General features: G+C 39.7%; 1 protein-coding gene and 1 long non-coding RNA gene across 8 annotated transcripts in view; one reads left to right on the top strand and one right to left on the bottom strand.

Moving 5' to 3' along the window:
- The window catches only part of ASB7 (ankyrin repeat and SOCS box containing 7), a 31,588-nt gene extending 21,312 nt beyond the window's left edge, over nucleotides 1–10,276 (top strand). For 3 of the 6 annotated variants that reach the window (XM_008934440.3, XM_029958830.1, XM_018069761.2), the window contains exon 5: nucleotides 6,509–10,276. In XM_008934440.3, coding sequence (XP_008932688.1) covers nucleotides 6,509–6,648 — 140 coding nt within the window. In that variant the 3' untranslated portion in view covers nucleotides 6,649–10,276. Of the gene's footprint in view, nucleotides 1–3,435; nucleotides 3,979–6,508 lie in introns of those variants that run through there. The other 3 variants (XR_001920277.1, XM_018069762.1, XR_001920276.1) reach the window with 2 other exon arrangements.
- Nucleotides 10,277–13,163: 2,887 nt separating this feature from the next.
- LOC108639090 lies at nucleotides 13,164–16,224 on the bottom strand. Of its 2 annotated transcripts, none has more exons than XR_001920252.1 (3): nucleotides 15,883–16,224; nucleotides 14,137–14,212; nucleotides 13,164–13,347 (listed from the first exon to the last, which is right to left on the bottom strand). It is a non-coding gene; the product is annotated as an uncharacterized LOC108639090 (long non-coding RNA). The 2 variants fall into 2 exon arrangements; XR_001920251.1 differs by having other exon boundaries at nucleotides 15,948–16,224.
- Between the last annotated feature and the right edge of the window lie 1,202 nt (nucleotides 16,225–17,426).

Genomic DNA, 17,426 nt, shown 5'->3' with positions numbered 1-17,426 from the left:
AAGGGCAGATCTTTGGCTCTGACTAGAGAGTGTAATTTTGTGTTTAAATTTATGTAGCACTGTAAATGTGCAGAAAAAACTCAGAAGTCCTGTTAAGGAAATCCTTGTACATTCTTTCTCTCTCTCTCCCTTTGCTAAATCAAGATAAGTTTTCACTAGAATTTTCTTGTTTAAACTGCAAGAACATTTAAAAAAGTTTCTTTGCATACTTTAAACTTTTATGGATACAGAAGTACCTTAGTGAATTAAGTAGATTTCTACATGTTTTATTACGTGGATAATGGCAAGAAATGGTATTTTCCTGTTTGTTATAACGTAGAAGAACTTTACTGGAATCACAGGCTTTGACTGCTTGTTTCCTTGGGTGCTGCTGAAAATCTTGCAGTAATGATTGTGGTTTGCTTTGTCATCCAGAGTTACACAGGGAACGGGGATAAAGGGATTATTTCATAGTTTTCTACCTCCTCATAGTGCAGTTGACTGTTCATATTAAGTAGTTGAATCACTTTGTGTAGCTGTGGACAGTTATATAGTTTGAAAGAATTTTTTTGAGAGACCTTTGTAGAAAAAAAATGAAATAAATGTTTTTATATGTGGCATTTAAGGTACAGCCATGCTCCCCTCCCACTTGTACACCTGTGCTGTACTCTGCAAAAATAATGTAAAAATAGCATAACAATGCATCTGAAGCCTGTCTTGGTGTTCAGAGCACTTTATTTACTGTCTGCTAAAAAAATGGATGAACATTATGATGTTGAAATTCTTTGCTGAATTTCCAAAGCAATTTCAGTGACACTGAATTCACAGCAATGTTAAAAATTTTAAAAAAAAAATCTTTGCAAGCATATTCAAATCTTCATTGCTAAATACACCTGTTAATTATAACACTGAGCTTTACTGATATTCTGCTTTTTCATATATAAATTTTCAGTCCAAAATGCACTCCTTAGTACGTATTTTCTGTGCCAGATACACCGAAATTCAATAGACCTCTAAAACTCACTGTGGGGAATTATTTTTCAGAGAGCAATGAAAACATACTTCAAGTTCAGGCATTCTAACAGAGGCACACTGAACACAAAATTAAATTAGAACTTTTACTTGTACGAAACCCATTTTAAAAGAATTAAATCTCTGTTTGCCCTGTGGAGCTGGATACGGGTTCGAGGAGTTCATTCACTTTCTCAGTGAACACTCTGAAATTCTTTCTCTCTACATTCACCCCTTTATGCCTTATATTAATATTTTTAGACGTATACATTCTTGATATCAGCTTCTTCTGACATTGGGAATGCTGTAAAACCAAATATTGTTCTGCTGCTGTTGTTTTTTACGGAGTCCAAGCCAATGCATTTCCTAAAGGGTTTTATCCTGTTGCAGTGAGCAGCTGAATTCCTGTTCAGCTCAGCCACAGCCATTCCCTAGGTGATCCCATCCTCTGCCCGTGATCCTGTCTGTCTGTGCATCCTCCCCAGTGTGTGTTTGTTGGCTGGTGGATATGAGTTTCTAGTTGATAAGTTTGATTATTGTTTTATTTCCCTCCCCCCCCCCAAAAAAAAAAACCCTCAACAAACTCCATTTGATGCTGTGTTCCTTCACTGCTGTGAAATAAGGGGTGGGTTTAAGATTTAGCTGCAGATATATTCTGATTTTCTGGAGGGGCTGAGCTGCTGCCAGAGTACATCAACCCGGTCTCAACGTTTTTTGTAAAATGTTGGAAAAAAACCTTTTATTTTTAAATTTCCTTTGTAGCTAAAAAGAAACTACCAAACAGTTTTTTGCTACTGTTTTCAGGCTTTCACAATTCCCAGGGGGGGCAGAGGCTCAGTTTGAGAAATACCACTGTAAGCTTTTTTGAGAGAAATGCATTAATATTGTAGAGAAAACTGTGGGCGGCTTCTGAAATATGTCACTGGTGTTATTTTTCATTTTTTAATTTATTCACCAATGGCCTCTCCATTTCAAACCAATGACACTGATTGTTTGCTTTAAAAGTACTTTTCTTTTAATAGTTAGAACAATACATCAGAGAGGATCTTCTTGCAGCCTCCAGTGTATTAATTTTGGTTATTCCCAAGTTTTCTCTTGGGTAACAGGAAGGTCAGTCTGTGATTTTTGCTTTGTGTTTTGCTCTGTATTTTCAGTGGAGAAAAAGGGTGGGGATTCCCCCCTTTCCACCTTTACAGCACTGGATGAAAGTCCCCAAAACTCAGTGTTGTCAGGTCTAAAATGCCTTAATGATCCTTAAATTTAGACCTATGAGGTGAGTTAGTGTTTTATTTCTTGGGGAGGGAAAACGGGCAGGCACAGGTGGAATTGCATCAGCTGCAGAGCAGTTTTAGCAGTGACAGACTTCTTTGTACAGGTAATAAATCCTAAATGGAAGTTTTGTCTGTCTCTGGGCTAGAACAGCAACCTCTGAGATAGAATAAGCAGAAAAATCTTGCAACTGCAAAAAAGAAAGGAGTGGAGTATTGAGTGGAAATTTGGATTAATTGTAATAATTCCTTGCTGTTAAAATGTGCATTTTTTTTTCTATTGCTTTACCAGCAGTACAGCAAAGGAATCTATTATAATAACTTAAAAGGCTCATTTCATTATTGGAGTAAAATAATTATTAATTATTTAAGTGGGGAAAAAAGCTCAGGAACTTCCTTTGCTCGTAGTTGAAGAACTGATCTAAATTTTACACATACTCGAGTCTGCTGCATCTAGATAGGAAAAAATAAAAGCAATTCCTCTTTAGTCTGTAACTCTGTTTTACCTTTCTTTTGTTTGGAAGAAGCTCTTCTGTCAGTTTTGGGACACTGTACCCAAGAATTACACTAGTGGGGATTTTAGCTTTCCCTTAGAGCACAGAGGGAGGCAAAAGATGAACTCTACATCTTTTTTCCTGTAATTAATACTTCTTAATTTGTTCGATTACTGCTATAAAGCTGGCAAAATAAATTGACTGAAGTATTTTATGTTCTGGTGAGCACATCAGTAAATCTCCAGCTCCAGCAGGTGTTTGGGTGCCCTGAAGGGACCTGGGGTTGTGTAACAGCCCAACAACCACCAGGGTAACAGGACTAAGGTGACCCTTTATGGCTCAGGGATGTGTTGGGTGTTTTTAAGGTGATCAGTAGTTTTATGTCTCAGTTTTGCATGATAGTGGTTATTAGGTCAGTGGTACTTTTCATGTCTGTGTGGGTTTTTTGTCCCTTTCACTTTTAATTCTCTTCCTTTCCAGCTTATTTGCCCTAAATAACTCCCCACATTTGTGATGCAGGATATAACCAAAGTTGCTACTTCCTAATCGTTTTTAAACAGAACTTTATTCATCATTTAACTTGTCTTTAACTTTGCCAAATTGCTAATAACATTTTTCATTTGCCAAACTAAGGTTCACTGACATGGGTCTGTAATCCTTTATTTTTTTTCTTTTTCATTCAGATGCAACCAAGAATGAGTAAGTGTTCCAGACACCGTTTCTAATAAATCACAAATGCATTAATAACCCTGGAATTTGCAAGGCATGACCTAAGACACCAACAGCCACTAGATGTAGCAACTGGTGCTTAACACTGGAAATGTCCATTGTTAACACATTCCCAGGAAATATTTTTTAGGCTTATCAGGGGAAAATGTCATACATTTGATAATCGGGTCTTTTTGAATTAACTGATGACCAATTTCTTCTGGGTGTTTTAAGTTGTCTGTTCCTTTATGTTCTCAACAAACCCATAGGGTGTTAATTAAAAGGCATTTATTTCTGAAACCAGAAATCAGTGTCTCATAGCTGATTTATTGTGTACTCTGCTACAAAAAATGCACATAGATCTCTAGTCCTTTTTAACTTCTAATGCTGCTGTTTGCACTTAACTTTTGAAGTGGTGAATCCTTTCATGAACCCTGTTTGCATTCACATTTAAAGCATTAGAACCATTTATTTATCACCATCAAGATTCCTCTGCTTGGTTTCTTGCCAAAAGTAACTTTTCTTTTTTCTTAAGCTTGAACATTCAGCTGTTGTCCAAGTTGTCTAAATTCTTTCCTTCAGGTGGAAAAAAAAATTGCTAAGAAGAAACCACCAGTGAACAAAATAACTATTGGTCTGTATTCTGAGTCTTGCATGAAGGATATAACTAAAAATAAATTGACATTTAGGTATCGTGATGATAACTATAATAAAAGCATTTTCAGTCACGTGAAGGAAACTCAAATTTTCATGTTCTTTAATTTCAAATCTAATTTCTTTAAAAGCAGACTGAGACTGTTCTCATGCATTACTTCTGCTGGCTTACCTCAGATAATTTTAGTGCTTAAGATAAATCCCGGTGTGTACCTGTCTGTCAGCCCATTTCTATAGGAGAACCCACGCAGGGGGGAAAACAGGAGGAACTTGCTGCAAAGGGTAACTGAAACCTTGGACAAAATGCCCAAAGTAGAAAACAGGAAATAGTTTCATAATCTCTCTACTCTGTGCTTAGCAGGAAAGTTTAATAAACCCATAATGTCAGTGCTTATTTAGCTGATAGATTGTTTGTTGCTGGAGGAGGAGGAGGATGGAAGAAGGGACGGGCTCTGGGGGGGGAAAAAACCCTCCTGTCCCCTCCTAACAGGTTTGGGATGGGGAGCTGACAGCAAACACTGCCCACCTGCACCAAGCCCTGTCCAGAAGGCATTTCCTCTGGAAAATGTCCTGCTTAATTGGTGGCAGCTCAGGAAAGCTAATTGGAGACTCCATCAGAGTTATTTAAAGTCTCTCTTGTTGGTTTTCTTGCTGCTTTTTAAAGAAATGATTGATTCAAGCAGTCAGCTCAACAAAATCACCTGCCTGGCTCTGCAAAAGCAATCAGCCTTTTACCATTGACTATAATATTATATTATAATACAGATATCTTGTCAGATTATACAGATATCTTATTATAGAGATAATAAAAAACCAAAGTAAGTTGCTCTGTTGACAACAGATTATCTTGATGCCAACAGAAGCACCTCCGTCTCTCACGGTGCTGAGTATTTTGACTTGGACAAAGTCAAAATAAAGTCATCAGGTGCCATAACTGTGTCATGGCTTGGAGAAAAGAAAAATAAGGAGAAAAGAGGCTTACACTGTTAAGTGGATGATCAAAATATTGATTAGCACAGCTTTGATGTGTTACTGGAATAACTCCAAAAAGCTATGGCAGAATGAGGGAAAAAGCACAAAGACAGGCAGAGATTTGGAGTGGTTCCCGTGTTGGGGGTTATTAACTGGAGTTTTCAGCTTTGGGAAGAGGTACTGAGCATGAGTGGAGGACAGAGGTTTATATAAAGGTATGTAAATCATGACTGGCGTGGGAACAATTATTCATTATTTCTCTTGTAGCTCCAAGAATGGCAGGCATGCAACGAAGCCATCAGGAAGCAGATCTAAAATAAATAAAATTACTTTGTAGTTTTCCAGCCAACGCCTAATTATATTGTGAAATTTGTTGCCACAGGATGTTTTGGATACTGAAAGTATGAATGGGTTCAAGAAACATTAGGCAGATTTACAAAGGGCAAGCTATTCACAGCTATTAAAGACATAGATCTGTGTGCAGTCTCTGGGTTAGGAAGGCCCAAAGGCACCGGTACTGAAAGCTGGAAGGGTTTATTGGGACAGGATTTCTCAATGTCTGTTCTGCTCTTTTTGTCTTTCTTTCTGCCTTGGATCCGTTGCTGGGTGTATTCAGATAAAAGACTAGATTAACCTTTCTTACGTTCCTTTGCATAGGAGACCAAAAACCAACTGTTTTTCAAGGTGTTTGAGTAGTTTTTCTGGTAAGAGTTTGAAAGAGAACGGATTGTTTTGGAAAATCCTGGTCAGAAATGCTGAAGTTTGTGTGATGTCAGTAAAGCTTTTCCTCTGTGGACAGTGTTTAACTCACATTTTCATCTCTTTGTTTGACAAGGTTTTGGCTGCATCCAAAGCCTGAAGGCTTCATCTTTTCATTTAAAGGGAAAAAAACCCCACCTCAGTCTTAAACTCTACCACGCGATCTTTGAGTTAACTTTTATAAATCCTCACTCTCTGAGGAAACTTCCCAGTCCTGTTACAGTTGAACTTAGAAGGTTTTGTCTCGTTGTTTGAGAGAAAAGCAAGACTGAGTTGTTTTTTTTTTTCCCTGAGTTACAAGGGAACAGGGTTTTTCTCCCTGTTACAAGGATAGAAAACAAAATCCACAGAAAGTTAAATGGAGGAGTTATGCTGTTCTGCAGTGCATAAGCATATGTTGCCACCTGGTGGGAATCCTCATATGGATAATCTCACTTTACACTGGCATCAGTAAAACTGTGTGCATGTAAAAATGCCTGTAGGATTCATCCCCTGATTTCACTGAGTTCATTAGAAGGTCTTAACTCCCATCCTTTCTCTCTGGTGATTTTTCCCTTCCCTCTCCCTCTTAGAAAACAGCAATCCCCAGTGATTTTACTGATGTCTTGAAGTATGTTTGAAGTGCGATCCTTTCACTTCTTTGTGTTCCTTTTGTCTTTTCAGGACAGCCCAGGAACTTGCAAGATCTATGCCGAATTAAAATCCGTCAGTGTATAGGCCTTCAAAACCTCAAACTACTTGATGAACTACCCATTGCCAAGGTCATGAAAGACTACTTAAAACACAAATTTGATGATATCTGATATCCATGAAGAGAAGAACTCTGAGCAAGTTTAGTTATATTCCAGATACTGAAGAGGCTTGTTGCCTTGCACAAAGTATATCCTATGCAAATTCTGATTTTTCTGTGAAGTCAGAAGGCAGGTATACACTTCCTTGGGTTTTTTATACCACACGCTAGAAGGTCTTAATTTTTGGTTTCTTGGTCCAGGTTTACAAGGTCCAAGCTTTCTATACAATGTTGCATTTTAAAACTTGCTGTTGGTTTTCTGTTTGTTCTCACCTTACCTGTGCAACCTTGCCGTGGGGATGGAAGGCGGCCCCTCGAGGGAAGGGCTTGGTTTGAGTTGGATGCTGAGCAGTGATTCAAGAAAATAAAAAGTTTGGAAATCAAGGCACCAGTCCTGCAAAAGGATACAGAAGGACCTCCAGAGCCCTGTCTGTTGGGCCCCTTGTCTCTGCCAGGTGTATGTTTTTGCAGGACAGAGGGAAGAGTTATAATCGACGTGTCCTCGGGTACTGTATGAATATAATTTGGAAATGGAAGGAAAAAATGCAGTTACCCTGTTCAATTTGAGGGTCTATACATTGGCTTTTTTTATTATTTTTTTCCTAATTATTCTACTTGGGATGCCCATAAAATTCAGGCCCTCTTTGCTGACATTCCCTGTTAAATGGGTGGCTGTTTGTAAGTCTATTTTTACCAGTGACAGTACACTACAGAGAGGCATAGCCTCTGTATTTTTTACATTAACTTAAGAGGAAACAAATTTAGATTTTTTTGAAGCCAATGTATTCTGTTGCTCATAGAGTGCCTCCTGTGCAATAATCTCTCTGATGTATTTTCCCTTTATGTGTGATTCCCCCACTATTCCCCATTTAGTCTCAGTGCATTATTTGAGAGAACAGGAGCTGCTGCCTCACTGTAGTGTTGATGTGACATTACAGAAGTGATGCAGCAGTTGCTGTTCATTATTATTCCCTGGATTTCATGAATGTATAACCTGCTTTATTTCACTTTCAGTTGGAATTTTATCTACGGGTTCTCAGCCAAATTGTGTCCACTTAAAAAAAAAAAAAAAGAAATTGGCCAAACCCTTTTGTTTTAAAAGCAGTGACGGATTTTTCTTTTTTTGGTTGCTCTGAAATTGTTTCGGGTTTAGAGAGTGGGAAGTGCACAGAAGTTATTAAGATTTTACATCTGCATTAAAAAGAAAAACCCCATTCACATTGGAAGTTTAAATTGTACAATTAATCTGAAAGGAGTACTGAAATCTGGCTGCTGAATGTGGTTTTCATACAAGGTATTCAAAGAGCCGTTAAAGAGTTTTTGTTTCTGATCATAGGAAAAAAAAAATCAGTTTGTTGATCGAAAGAAGATTGGGCCAAGATGTGCAGTTGTTTCACTGTCTTTATTTTCAAGGCGTTCCAGAGTCATCATAAGGTTCTTACCAGTGTCCTTTACCTTTCTTTTGGCATCCAAAAAAGCCTCTCAAATATCAGGAGTGGTTTTGTACCAGTTACACCAGTGGAAGCGGGAGATGAAAGGAACGGCGGTGGCTTTTAAATGTCACGCTGCCACTTCCAAAATATTCAATGTTAAAAATAGGAAAAGCAAGGTGAAGCAGGTATACTCACATTATTTTAACTGTGCTAGTTCCTTTTAACACCTCCTAACCCCAGAGTGCAGCTCCTTGAACACGAACCTCATCACTGCTGATGGATGCACGGGAACTGTGGCAAGCACGGAGGATTATCCCTCCCTATTGTGCCTGGCATTGCATCAGGTTTCCAAACAATAAGGGATTTTGGAGATTCATGGCTCAGAGGATTGGTGATGGGATGTTGAACCTTTTTATCTCCAGCTTGTGTGGGTTCAAGTCCAGCCTGCTGGAGCAGTGACCGAAAATTCTTGTCTCAGCAGCTGGAACGAGCAAGTCCAGCCACACACCAGGTTGTAGAGCTTTGTGGAGCTTCCTCCAGGTTGTGTCTCTGGTGGTGGCACCGTGGCAGGGACAACCTGAGGGTGTGGGTGGAGTGGAAGAGCTCTTGTGTGTGGTGGTGTCCATTGGCTCCCATTGAAGCAGAAAAGGTCGAGCCCTTCTGATCATCGAGCTCTCCAGGGCTGAGACAGGACACACTGGCAGGTTTAAAGCATAAATCTTCTGTTTTGTGACATGAGATTAGGATCTTAAAATTGCTTTCTTTAAAAACAGAAACGAAAAGCAAACTTGGTATTGTTCACTACATTTGTAAGTTGGTCTCAAACCAATGTTCTTCCCCACTGAATTTTTACAGTCATATTTTCTAAGGTAATCTAGAGTATATTTTAGTTGCAATCTATATTAAGGCAAATTATTTGTTCTGTCTGTTGCTGTGACTGAAGAAAATTATGGAAGACTTTGTTGGTAACAAGAATGCTATTTAATGAAGAAATGTGTAATTCCATTATTTATTGTTTGAGGTTTGTTTTTTTGTTATTTCTTTTAAGTAAACTGACATCTAAAGGGAACACACAAATGTTTCAGGCCAGTAAAAAGCCTTTCTTTTAAATGAGTTTTCATCCCCTCCTCTCCCCAAGGTGGAGGGAAGCCCTCACCCTTTTTTACAATGCTAAGCCATCTCTTGTAGCTGGTTTCTCACCTTAATTCTACAAAGCACCTCAGCACACGTGTCTCTGAAAATACTGATAGTCCTGATCTCTATCTTCAGTTGTCCATGTGCTCAAGTGCAAAGGAAGTGGGATTATTCATCGATAATCCTATCCAAATTTCAGTAATAGGGAATTTGGTCTTTTTTTTTTATTATTATTATTATTTTCAATGTTGTGCACAAATAGTTTTGAAGGACAAACCGAGCTTTGTTTTTCATTTGGACTAGAATGTGGAAGGAAAAGTGCATAACATGGACTTGTGATGTAGCCTCGTTCCGTTACCTTGAAATTCACGGTTGAACACTTTTAATAAACCTTAAAAAATTGGCAAACACACCAAAGAATCAATATGAGTAAAAGACTCTGATCATTAACAAACTGCAAACCTCATCCTTTAAAACAAAGCAGAAAGTTTTTGTAAATATTTATGTTTATAAATGTACAGCAGAGTAAGAGTGTTTTTTAGATTATTTAATTACCATATTTCTAAACTATTTACATTATAGACAATACTTGTTAGTTTGAAAAGCTCGAGTGGTTTTTTTTGTTTTGTTTTGGGTTTCTTTTCTTTTCTTTTTTTTTTTTTTTTTAAATTCATTATCACTCATGCTTGGAATAACTCTGGCTTCCTTGGAATAGCGTGGAAAATTCAGTTTTCTGGCTCTGGTTGGCAATCATAGGAGAACCACATCTGGACGAACTCATCAGATAAATACCCAGAGGCAAAAGAAAATATGTGGTGTGTTTACCAGGGTGGGCTGGGCTGGATGAAAAACCTGCCCACAAGTCCAGCTTCCATAACTCTGTGTTACTGATGCCATCATGTATTTTGTTCTTCCTTTGCAATGTAAGTTTTTTGCTTTGGGTCAATTTGAATTTAAAAAAAAAAAGAAAAAAGAAAAAAAGTTAAACCTGGTTAAAACCTATTTTTGGTTTATGTTCTGTTTATTTCTAATGTAATGTTTTAATAACATAATACCACTTTACACCTTTTCTCTCAATGTTTGTCTCTCTCTTCTGCTCCTGTTCCCTTCCCCAGTGTTATGTGATTTTGGGCAGGTGTTTGGGACTCAAATTTGCCCCCACAAATGGGAGTTGTCTCATGAACTGTAAGGTGACTTTTTACCAGTAAATATGAGCATAAAAGTCATGCAATGGTTTGGGTTGGAAGGGATCTTAAAGCTCATCCTGTTCCACCTCCTACCATGGACAGGGACACCTTCCACTATCCCAGGTTGCTCCAAGCCCCATCCAGCCTGGCCTTGGACACTTCCAGGGCTGGGGCAGCCACAGCTTCTCTGGGCAACCTGTGCCAGGGCCTCCCCACCCTCACAGTAAAACAAAACCCACTCTAGAACTGGGCTTTGGAAGGGGGAACAAACTGGTCCTTACTATGAGTGGTTGGGTTTTCCCTGCTCAGATTCCAGCTCAGCCACTTCAGGGTTTTCTGACAGGTTCACCTTTCTTCCTCAAGCTCATGTACTAAGATACAAATATGGACCAAATAGAGGTCATATTTTGGTGTCTGTTTACTACTTATAAAAGTTAGATAAAGGGGATGCACGTGAATATTCCTGGCACACAAATTGTAACTGGAACATTCGGTTTTAGTCATGAGAGCAATGCACAACCAAAAGTTGCAGTAAGGTTTTGGACCCTAAAAATTGGGAGTGGAAGGAGACTGGATTTAAAGACGTTGCTGCTGAAGGGTAATAGGGAAAAAAATGATGTTTTTCATTGCTCAGTAGCAAACTACACAAACGTCACAGGGAGAACATTCCCTGTCCATCCACCAGTTGTGTTTAGAGCTGTGGATGGTTGTTACTAACACACTGGTCAGGGTTTAGCTGCTCTATTTACTGAATGCTGTGCTAAAGACTTTGTTCCTGTTTATGTATCATATTTCCTGTTTTGAGTGTTCACTTGTTAAGTTTAAAACAATTAATGACTAATGCTCCCATTTAGAAAAACCTGATTTACAAGCTGTTGACAAATGATGTGTTTAGGATATACAGTCTCTATATATATTGCTAGAAGTGGGTGATAGGAAAGTGTACTTATTTTACATGGCAAAACATGGGGGGCTTTTTTACCATAGTGAGTAAGAAAAAGATTTGTACCTTTGAAAGAGATATTATCAGAATAAAGAACAGGCTCTACCCTGTCTTTCCCCAAAATTTATAGTGAAACATATAAATTCTCTTTGCTCTAGTCTCTCCCCCTACTTTGGTTGGGGTCACCACCACCTCAAAGGTGGTTTCTTTGAAACTGGAATAGTACTGAAAGGCTAAATTTTGTTCTTTATCACTGGCATGTTGAATCTCTTCTCTGTGATTCTACTTCTTGACTTAATGTCATTAGCCAGGGTAGAGCTCAACATGTGATTTAATCCCATGGCAATAAGAAACAAAGCAGACATATACATTGCTCCATGAAACCATGCTACCAGGAATTCTTCAGCCAGTGCATTCCCCAGGGAACCACAACATGCAGCTGGAACTGCAAAAAGTTGGGATGGAAAGCTGCCTTGGCTTTTATTGGGAAATCTCCAGCTGTCTCATGAAGAAGTCGGAGCTCCAGCTGTTTCCTCCACATCTGGGATCTCCGGTGCTGCCGACGGCTATTTGTGGGGTCCCAGGTAAGTTTGGGATGTCTTCATGTTTGCAAGGAGGATGTTTGGCACAGAGGTGCTTGTGAAGGGTCTGAAAGCGTTTCTGTGCCTTCTCCAGGCAAGTTTCTCTGTGTGGTGCAGTTTGTGTAGGCTTAAAACAAGTGTGTGTGAGAGGGATGGTGCTGCAGGGTCAGTATTTCCCACACTTGGACTGGATCTGTTGCAGTGCTTTTGCAGACTCCTCAGCATCCATGGAATACCCCTGAAAGGTCTGGGAAAGGTGAATGAAAATCAAGCTTATAAGCAGTAGGTTATACAAGGGTAAATGCTTTTAGCAGAGAATTTAGGTCTGTAAGTAACTGATCCGCAGCAAAGAGCATATATTCTTTGTTAAAGAGCACAAAATTGGCCATAACTCTTCTATTCTGACTTGCAAAAATAGGGTTTATTTGCAGTCTGAATACGCTGCAAATACATCAGATCATCTTGTGTTCTGTCACAATTAACTAGAAATTAATGGAAGTGTTCTGCTAAATTCTGTCCTCATTTCTGACTTACACTGTTCTAACTCCTCTGAAGGTGGTGGTTACTCAACATTTAATCTAGTGTGAAAGAGCAACTAATTGATTTGGTTGGCCAGCTTGCAGTCCTGCTCCTTGTTTTATGGCCTAATGAGGAGAGTATTTTTGGAAGGTATTTGCAGAACACTTTGTGAAGGAGCAGTAGGAGGGATTCTGTAGTTGGGGCCAACTTTATAGGCAACCAGTAGACAATTTTTTTTTCTCCCTAAAAGCATGGCCTGTTTGATAGAGTTGCTTAAATACTTTGATATCTAGTCCAGAATTGGTGGGAGACATTTCAGTTTGGTGGTCCATTCCATATCTTGAGTAACCTAATTTATCTGCTTATTTTCTAATACAGCAGATTAAAGTAGATTTGCAATGAAATGTAAATTAATTTTATTTTAAAGACTTAATTAATTTTAAAGCCATTAGAGTTTAAATTGTGTATATTTTAAGATAGCAACAGGTTCTTCTTTGCTGAGTGGATTCTTGCTTGCAATCTGCATTCACAATGTGTTTAAAATACAAGATGGTGAGTTTGAGTAGCATCTGTGGGCTGGAACAGTCAGAGCTGCCCTTGTCAATGAGAAGTCAAAGCCTAAAGTGATGCTGGAAAATGTTAGATGTCTGTGTCCTGACCAGTTACAAGCCAATTCTTTGTGATTTTTAGGTTCTCATCTGTTCCTACCTAGCTATTGCATTTGCAAGGGATCATAGAAATTTAGATTCAGCTTCATCCAAGTGCTTGAGTTTTAAACCTCAGAGTGCCCAACTGCAGGATGTGGGTTATGGAAATGTGACTTCCAAGCTGTGCCTGTCTCAAGCAGCTCAACTTGAGATCCATCCCCTGGCTCTCTGGATGTTGCTCATCTCATAATGGGTTTTAATATAGCTGCTAGAAAGCAAAACCAGATAATTTTTAGAGAGCAGTCAGTCTGAAAATAAAGTGATCAGGATGTTTGGTAAGAGGCTGAAGTTTAGATGTGTGTGGGATTGTGTGCGAGAGCACAAAATGTGGCTTTTGATCTTACAGAAATGTTTGGTATGTGGGTTGTTGGGCTCAGAAGTTTGAATATGCTTAATATAAAATAATCTGTGTGAGTATTTGAGTCTGTTCCTTTTTGACTTTGTGTGAGCTGTTTAATGGTTAGTGAGCCAGAAAAAAACTGCTGTGTTTTCTGATGGTTCAGGCACCCTCCTGATGAGTGGAAGACTTGAATTAAAGTTCCCACTCTGAACCAGGCAAAGCAATTAAGGGATGGGGATTTGCACTTGCATTCCCACCTCTTGGTGCTGTGATTACAGTTGTGTTAAAATTGTACCACGGACAGAGAGCACAACAAAACTGTTACACAATCTCCCAGGCTGACCCTGGAAGTCCTTCAAAGCAGGTTCCTTCAGAGCAGTCTCTTGCTCTTGTGAACAAATGACTGAAGCTCGTGGGGCTTTTCTGTTCCTGCTCACCTGCAATCTACCTGGGAAAACTAATTCAGGCCTCTTCTGGTTCCATGGGCACCTTACCTTCAGCTCTGGTGTGTTTGTATTTAGATGCCATGTCCTTGGAAGTGTCCAAGGCCACGTTGGATGGGGCTTGGAGCAGCCTTGGGTGGCAGGGGGGGTGGAATGAGCTGAGCTTTAAAGTCCCTTCCAACCCAAACCATCCTGTGATTCCGTGGGCACCCACCTCCTTCCAGCTCTTGTCTTTGATATCAGTACTGACTTGCTCTTCCTCTTCACAGCCTGTCTTCCACACCAGCTCACTGAGGAGGACAGGGAATGATGAGACATTCCTTGCTCCAAAAGAAACCGTCCCTGGTGAATGTAGTGGTGTCTATGTGAAAAGATCTAATGCAATGCGAGTTTTTGTGGAACTGCTCAGGGCTCCTAAAACTTTGTTTTTATTTTATTTTAATCTGCTTGCTTGGCTAAAGACTCGATACTTTTTTTTTTTCATAAAACCAAAATACCTTACCCTGCATTTTTACTGACTTCAGTCCCGATGTTTCATTCCAGATCACTGATTATTTTATGTTTTTTTAAGACTCTAACACTTATCAAACTTCATCATCACAACCAGTTGCTCTTTTAATGAATCAAACTGTTTAAGGGTACAGCAAAATCTTGTAGTGACATACCTGCATTATTGGTACTATATCCTGTAACTCTGCTTTTAACTTGTTCATGTCCAAGTAAATTAAATTAAGGGGCTTTTTTAGGAGTCTCATCAGTTGTTTTCAATAGTGGAAAACTCTTTAATGATTCTTTGAAAGATGCCCACATAGGGGCAGTTTCAATCTTATCTGATAGATAGCTTCAGGTACCCTTTGCTGCAGATTGAGCCTTGTGGTTTGTGTTTTCTTCTTCCCAAGCTGGAGTACAACACTAGTTATTTTTCTCCTCAAGACATTTTGCCAAATTTTTTGAAATCTGCCATTTTGAGCAAAGAAAACTTGAAGTGCTTTCACAATTCATTGATCTTCCTTCAGTCTTGGTAAGAGGACAGCTTTTAATGAGAGTAGACCCCTTGTTTTAAAGGGCATTTTTAGTGCCCTCTATATTTTGCCCATATGTTCAATGTCTTACCCAGTACTTCAGTAATTTGCAGTTATCGTGTCAATAAAGTGGTTTTTTAGCAGATAGATGTAGCATAACAGTTATTAGTTATATTGGTATATACAGCTGAACTTGCTGGCTTTGAGTATTTCCTGTGCTTCATAAATACTTGTATAATCTGTTGTGCAGGCTCAGCTGTTCTTAATTCTAATGTGATTCATATTGTGCTTAGAAATCTGACATTCTTGGCTTGTCAGAAATATTGATATATGTTAGTGCCATATCTATTGAAAATTGACATGTTTTGTGCAGGGCCTTAATTTTCACTTCTTTATATTGCAGCATTCCATGTTGAGCAACGTGTCTTTGTTTGCTTTTAAATTTCCCTCTCACCTTCAGCCCTGAGAAACCAGAAATAATTAGATTATATCTTTCTCTTGGCTCGCACAGCTTTCACTTGTAGTGAATTATGCCATGCAAAACTATCCCTCCAGTGAGAATTTGGTTGTCATTGTTAGGAGCTGCATCTGGACTGTGTAATACTTGGTACATTGCACTACAAAGGCTCGGAGTCAGCAAGTAGGAATTGCTCTTTCCTCCAGCAAAAGTGCCACACTTCACCTCCCCGGCCCCTTCTGATGTGGACAAGGCTGTTGAACAGACAAAAACGCTGCTCTAAACCTCCAAAACTGGTATAAGCCTGACTCTGAACAGCCAGAAGTACTGCAGGAATGGTGACCTCCATGTGGACAAGTCCCATTTCTCCAGTGGGTGATGGAGACCAGAAGGGAAGTTCAGACTTCCATCTGCTTGAACCAAATAATTTATCTTGATAACTGGATGAAAGTTCAGCTTCAGGGGAGAAGTTTGAATGCACCTTTAGGGTCTGTGTAGTGGCAAATGAAAAGCCTTTTCTGTTCAGCCCCTTCTGTGTTTAATTACCCAACCGCAGAGGAACCGAAGCTTTTGTTTCCAGGTTGAGTCCTGATTTCAGCTGGGAAGTAATGAATGTTGCTGTCTCTCTGTACAGTCTTTCATCCTGCTGATGATATCATTTTCTTGTGTAATCATGGGAGTAGTAAATGATTCCTATTCAGACTTCCTCTTTAAAATCAACCTGAGAGTTCCCCGCAGTCCCCACACTGGTTTTGTTGCTGTCATCTGTCATCTCTCGTGCCACACTCTTTTTTGGGTATGTGCATGGTACAGACCCACCAGTTCTTTACTGAGGCTGATTCTGACAAGGCACTATAAACCCAAACCTTCTTTGGAGGGTTCTCTTGGTTGTGAAGTAACAAAGCAGCGATGCCACTTGGCTGCCCAGCGGAGAGCACAAAAACTGTGTGGCCTCTGGGTTTGGATGTTTGCTTGGGGGTTTTTTTCCCCTTCAGGGTGAAGAGAGAATCAAGTGCTCCGAGCAGAAGTGCCCTTGCAGGCAGAAACCTTGGTGGTTGCTCTAATTCCTCACCCAATAAATTTTTCCTTGCTTTAGAGCCATACTCAGAACTGGTGCTGGGGAAACACTCTGGTTGAAGCATAAAGCTGGCCTGATGTTGAATTGAGACAGCAATTAGGTGCTGCCATTTTCTGTCCCCACAGAGGAAAATGCACAGCTTGAAGCTTCATCTCTCTTAGTTTCCTGTCCTCATCCATGTCCTCTCCAATCTCCTTTTCCCACATAAATTACAGCATCAGCAAAGTCAACTATTCTGCATCAAAAAAACCCCACTTTGAATTAAAACCCTGAATGACTGTTTTATGTACTATTAAGAAACTCGGGGTTTTATTCTAGTGTGTAAATGAGGTCTGGATACAGCTCCACAGCTGTCTGTCCATCTCTGGCAGCAGGATCTGTTCCAGGGGCAGGAGATGAGCTGACGCTCGCTGAAGTTCCCCTGACTCATCTGCCTTACCAGAACATCCCACAGCACAGAGACATCGTGATTTTAAGCAGCATTAATTCTCGAAGTGGCTCCTCACAGCTGCCTCTTATTCGTGCCGTGCACAGATGTGAGGTTACAGTACAGTTCTTCCCCCAAAATGATGGATTGCCATCCTGACCTCGACTTCTGCTCCTACGGAGGTTCACGGCCATAAAAACCACTTTGTTCAAGAGCAGTGGCTGTAACAAATAAGCTTAACGAAACCATCGCTTTTTCACTTTTACTGATTCCACTCCTCTGCCTCATGACAGAGGTTCATGCAGAGAACGAGATTTCAGTGACGTCGTTTAAATCCCCTTATCCTTGTCTAATTAAACTGAATGCTTTAAAGATGATTCATATTGCTTGACACCCTTGCAGCAAAATGCTCCTTCTTTTGGATGGAAAGGGAAGGAAAAATGCAGATTAGAGACTCGAATGGGCCTTCCTTTCACTTGCTGAAAAAAGAGGGGGGTTTGGATTTTAGGTATTTGCTTGA

This window comes from Manacus vitellinus, unplaced genomic scaffold, assembly GCF_001715985.3.
Source record: "Manacus vitellinus isolate BGI_N305 unplaced genomic scaffold, ASM171598v3 scaffold_16_pilon, whole genome shotgun sequence".
Lineage (NCBI taxonomy): Eukaryota > Metazoa > Chordata > Aves > Passeriformes > Pipridae > Manacus > Manacus vitellinus.
The sequence above is the reverse complement of the archived record's forward strand: the minus strand, read 5'-3'. Positions and strand labels throughout refer to the sequence as shown.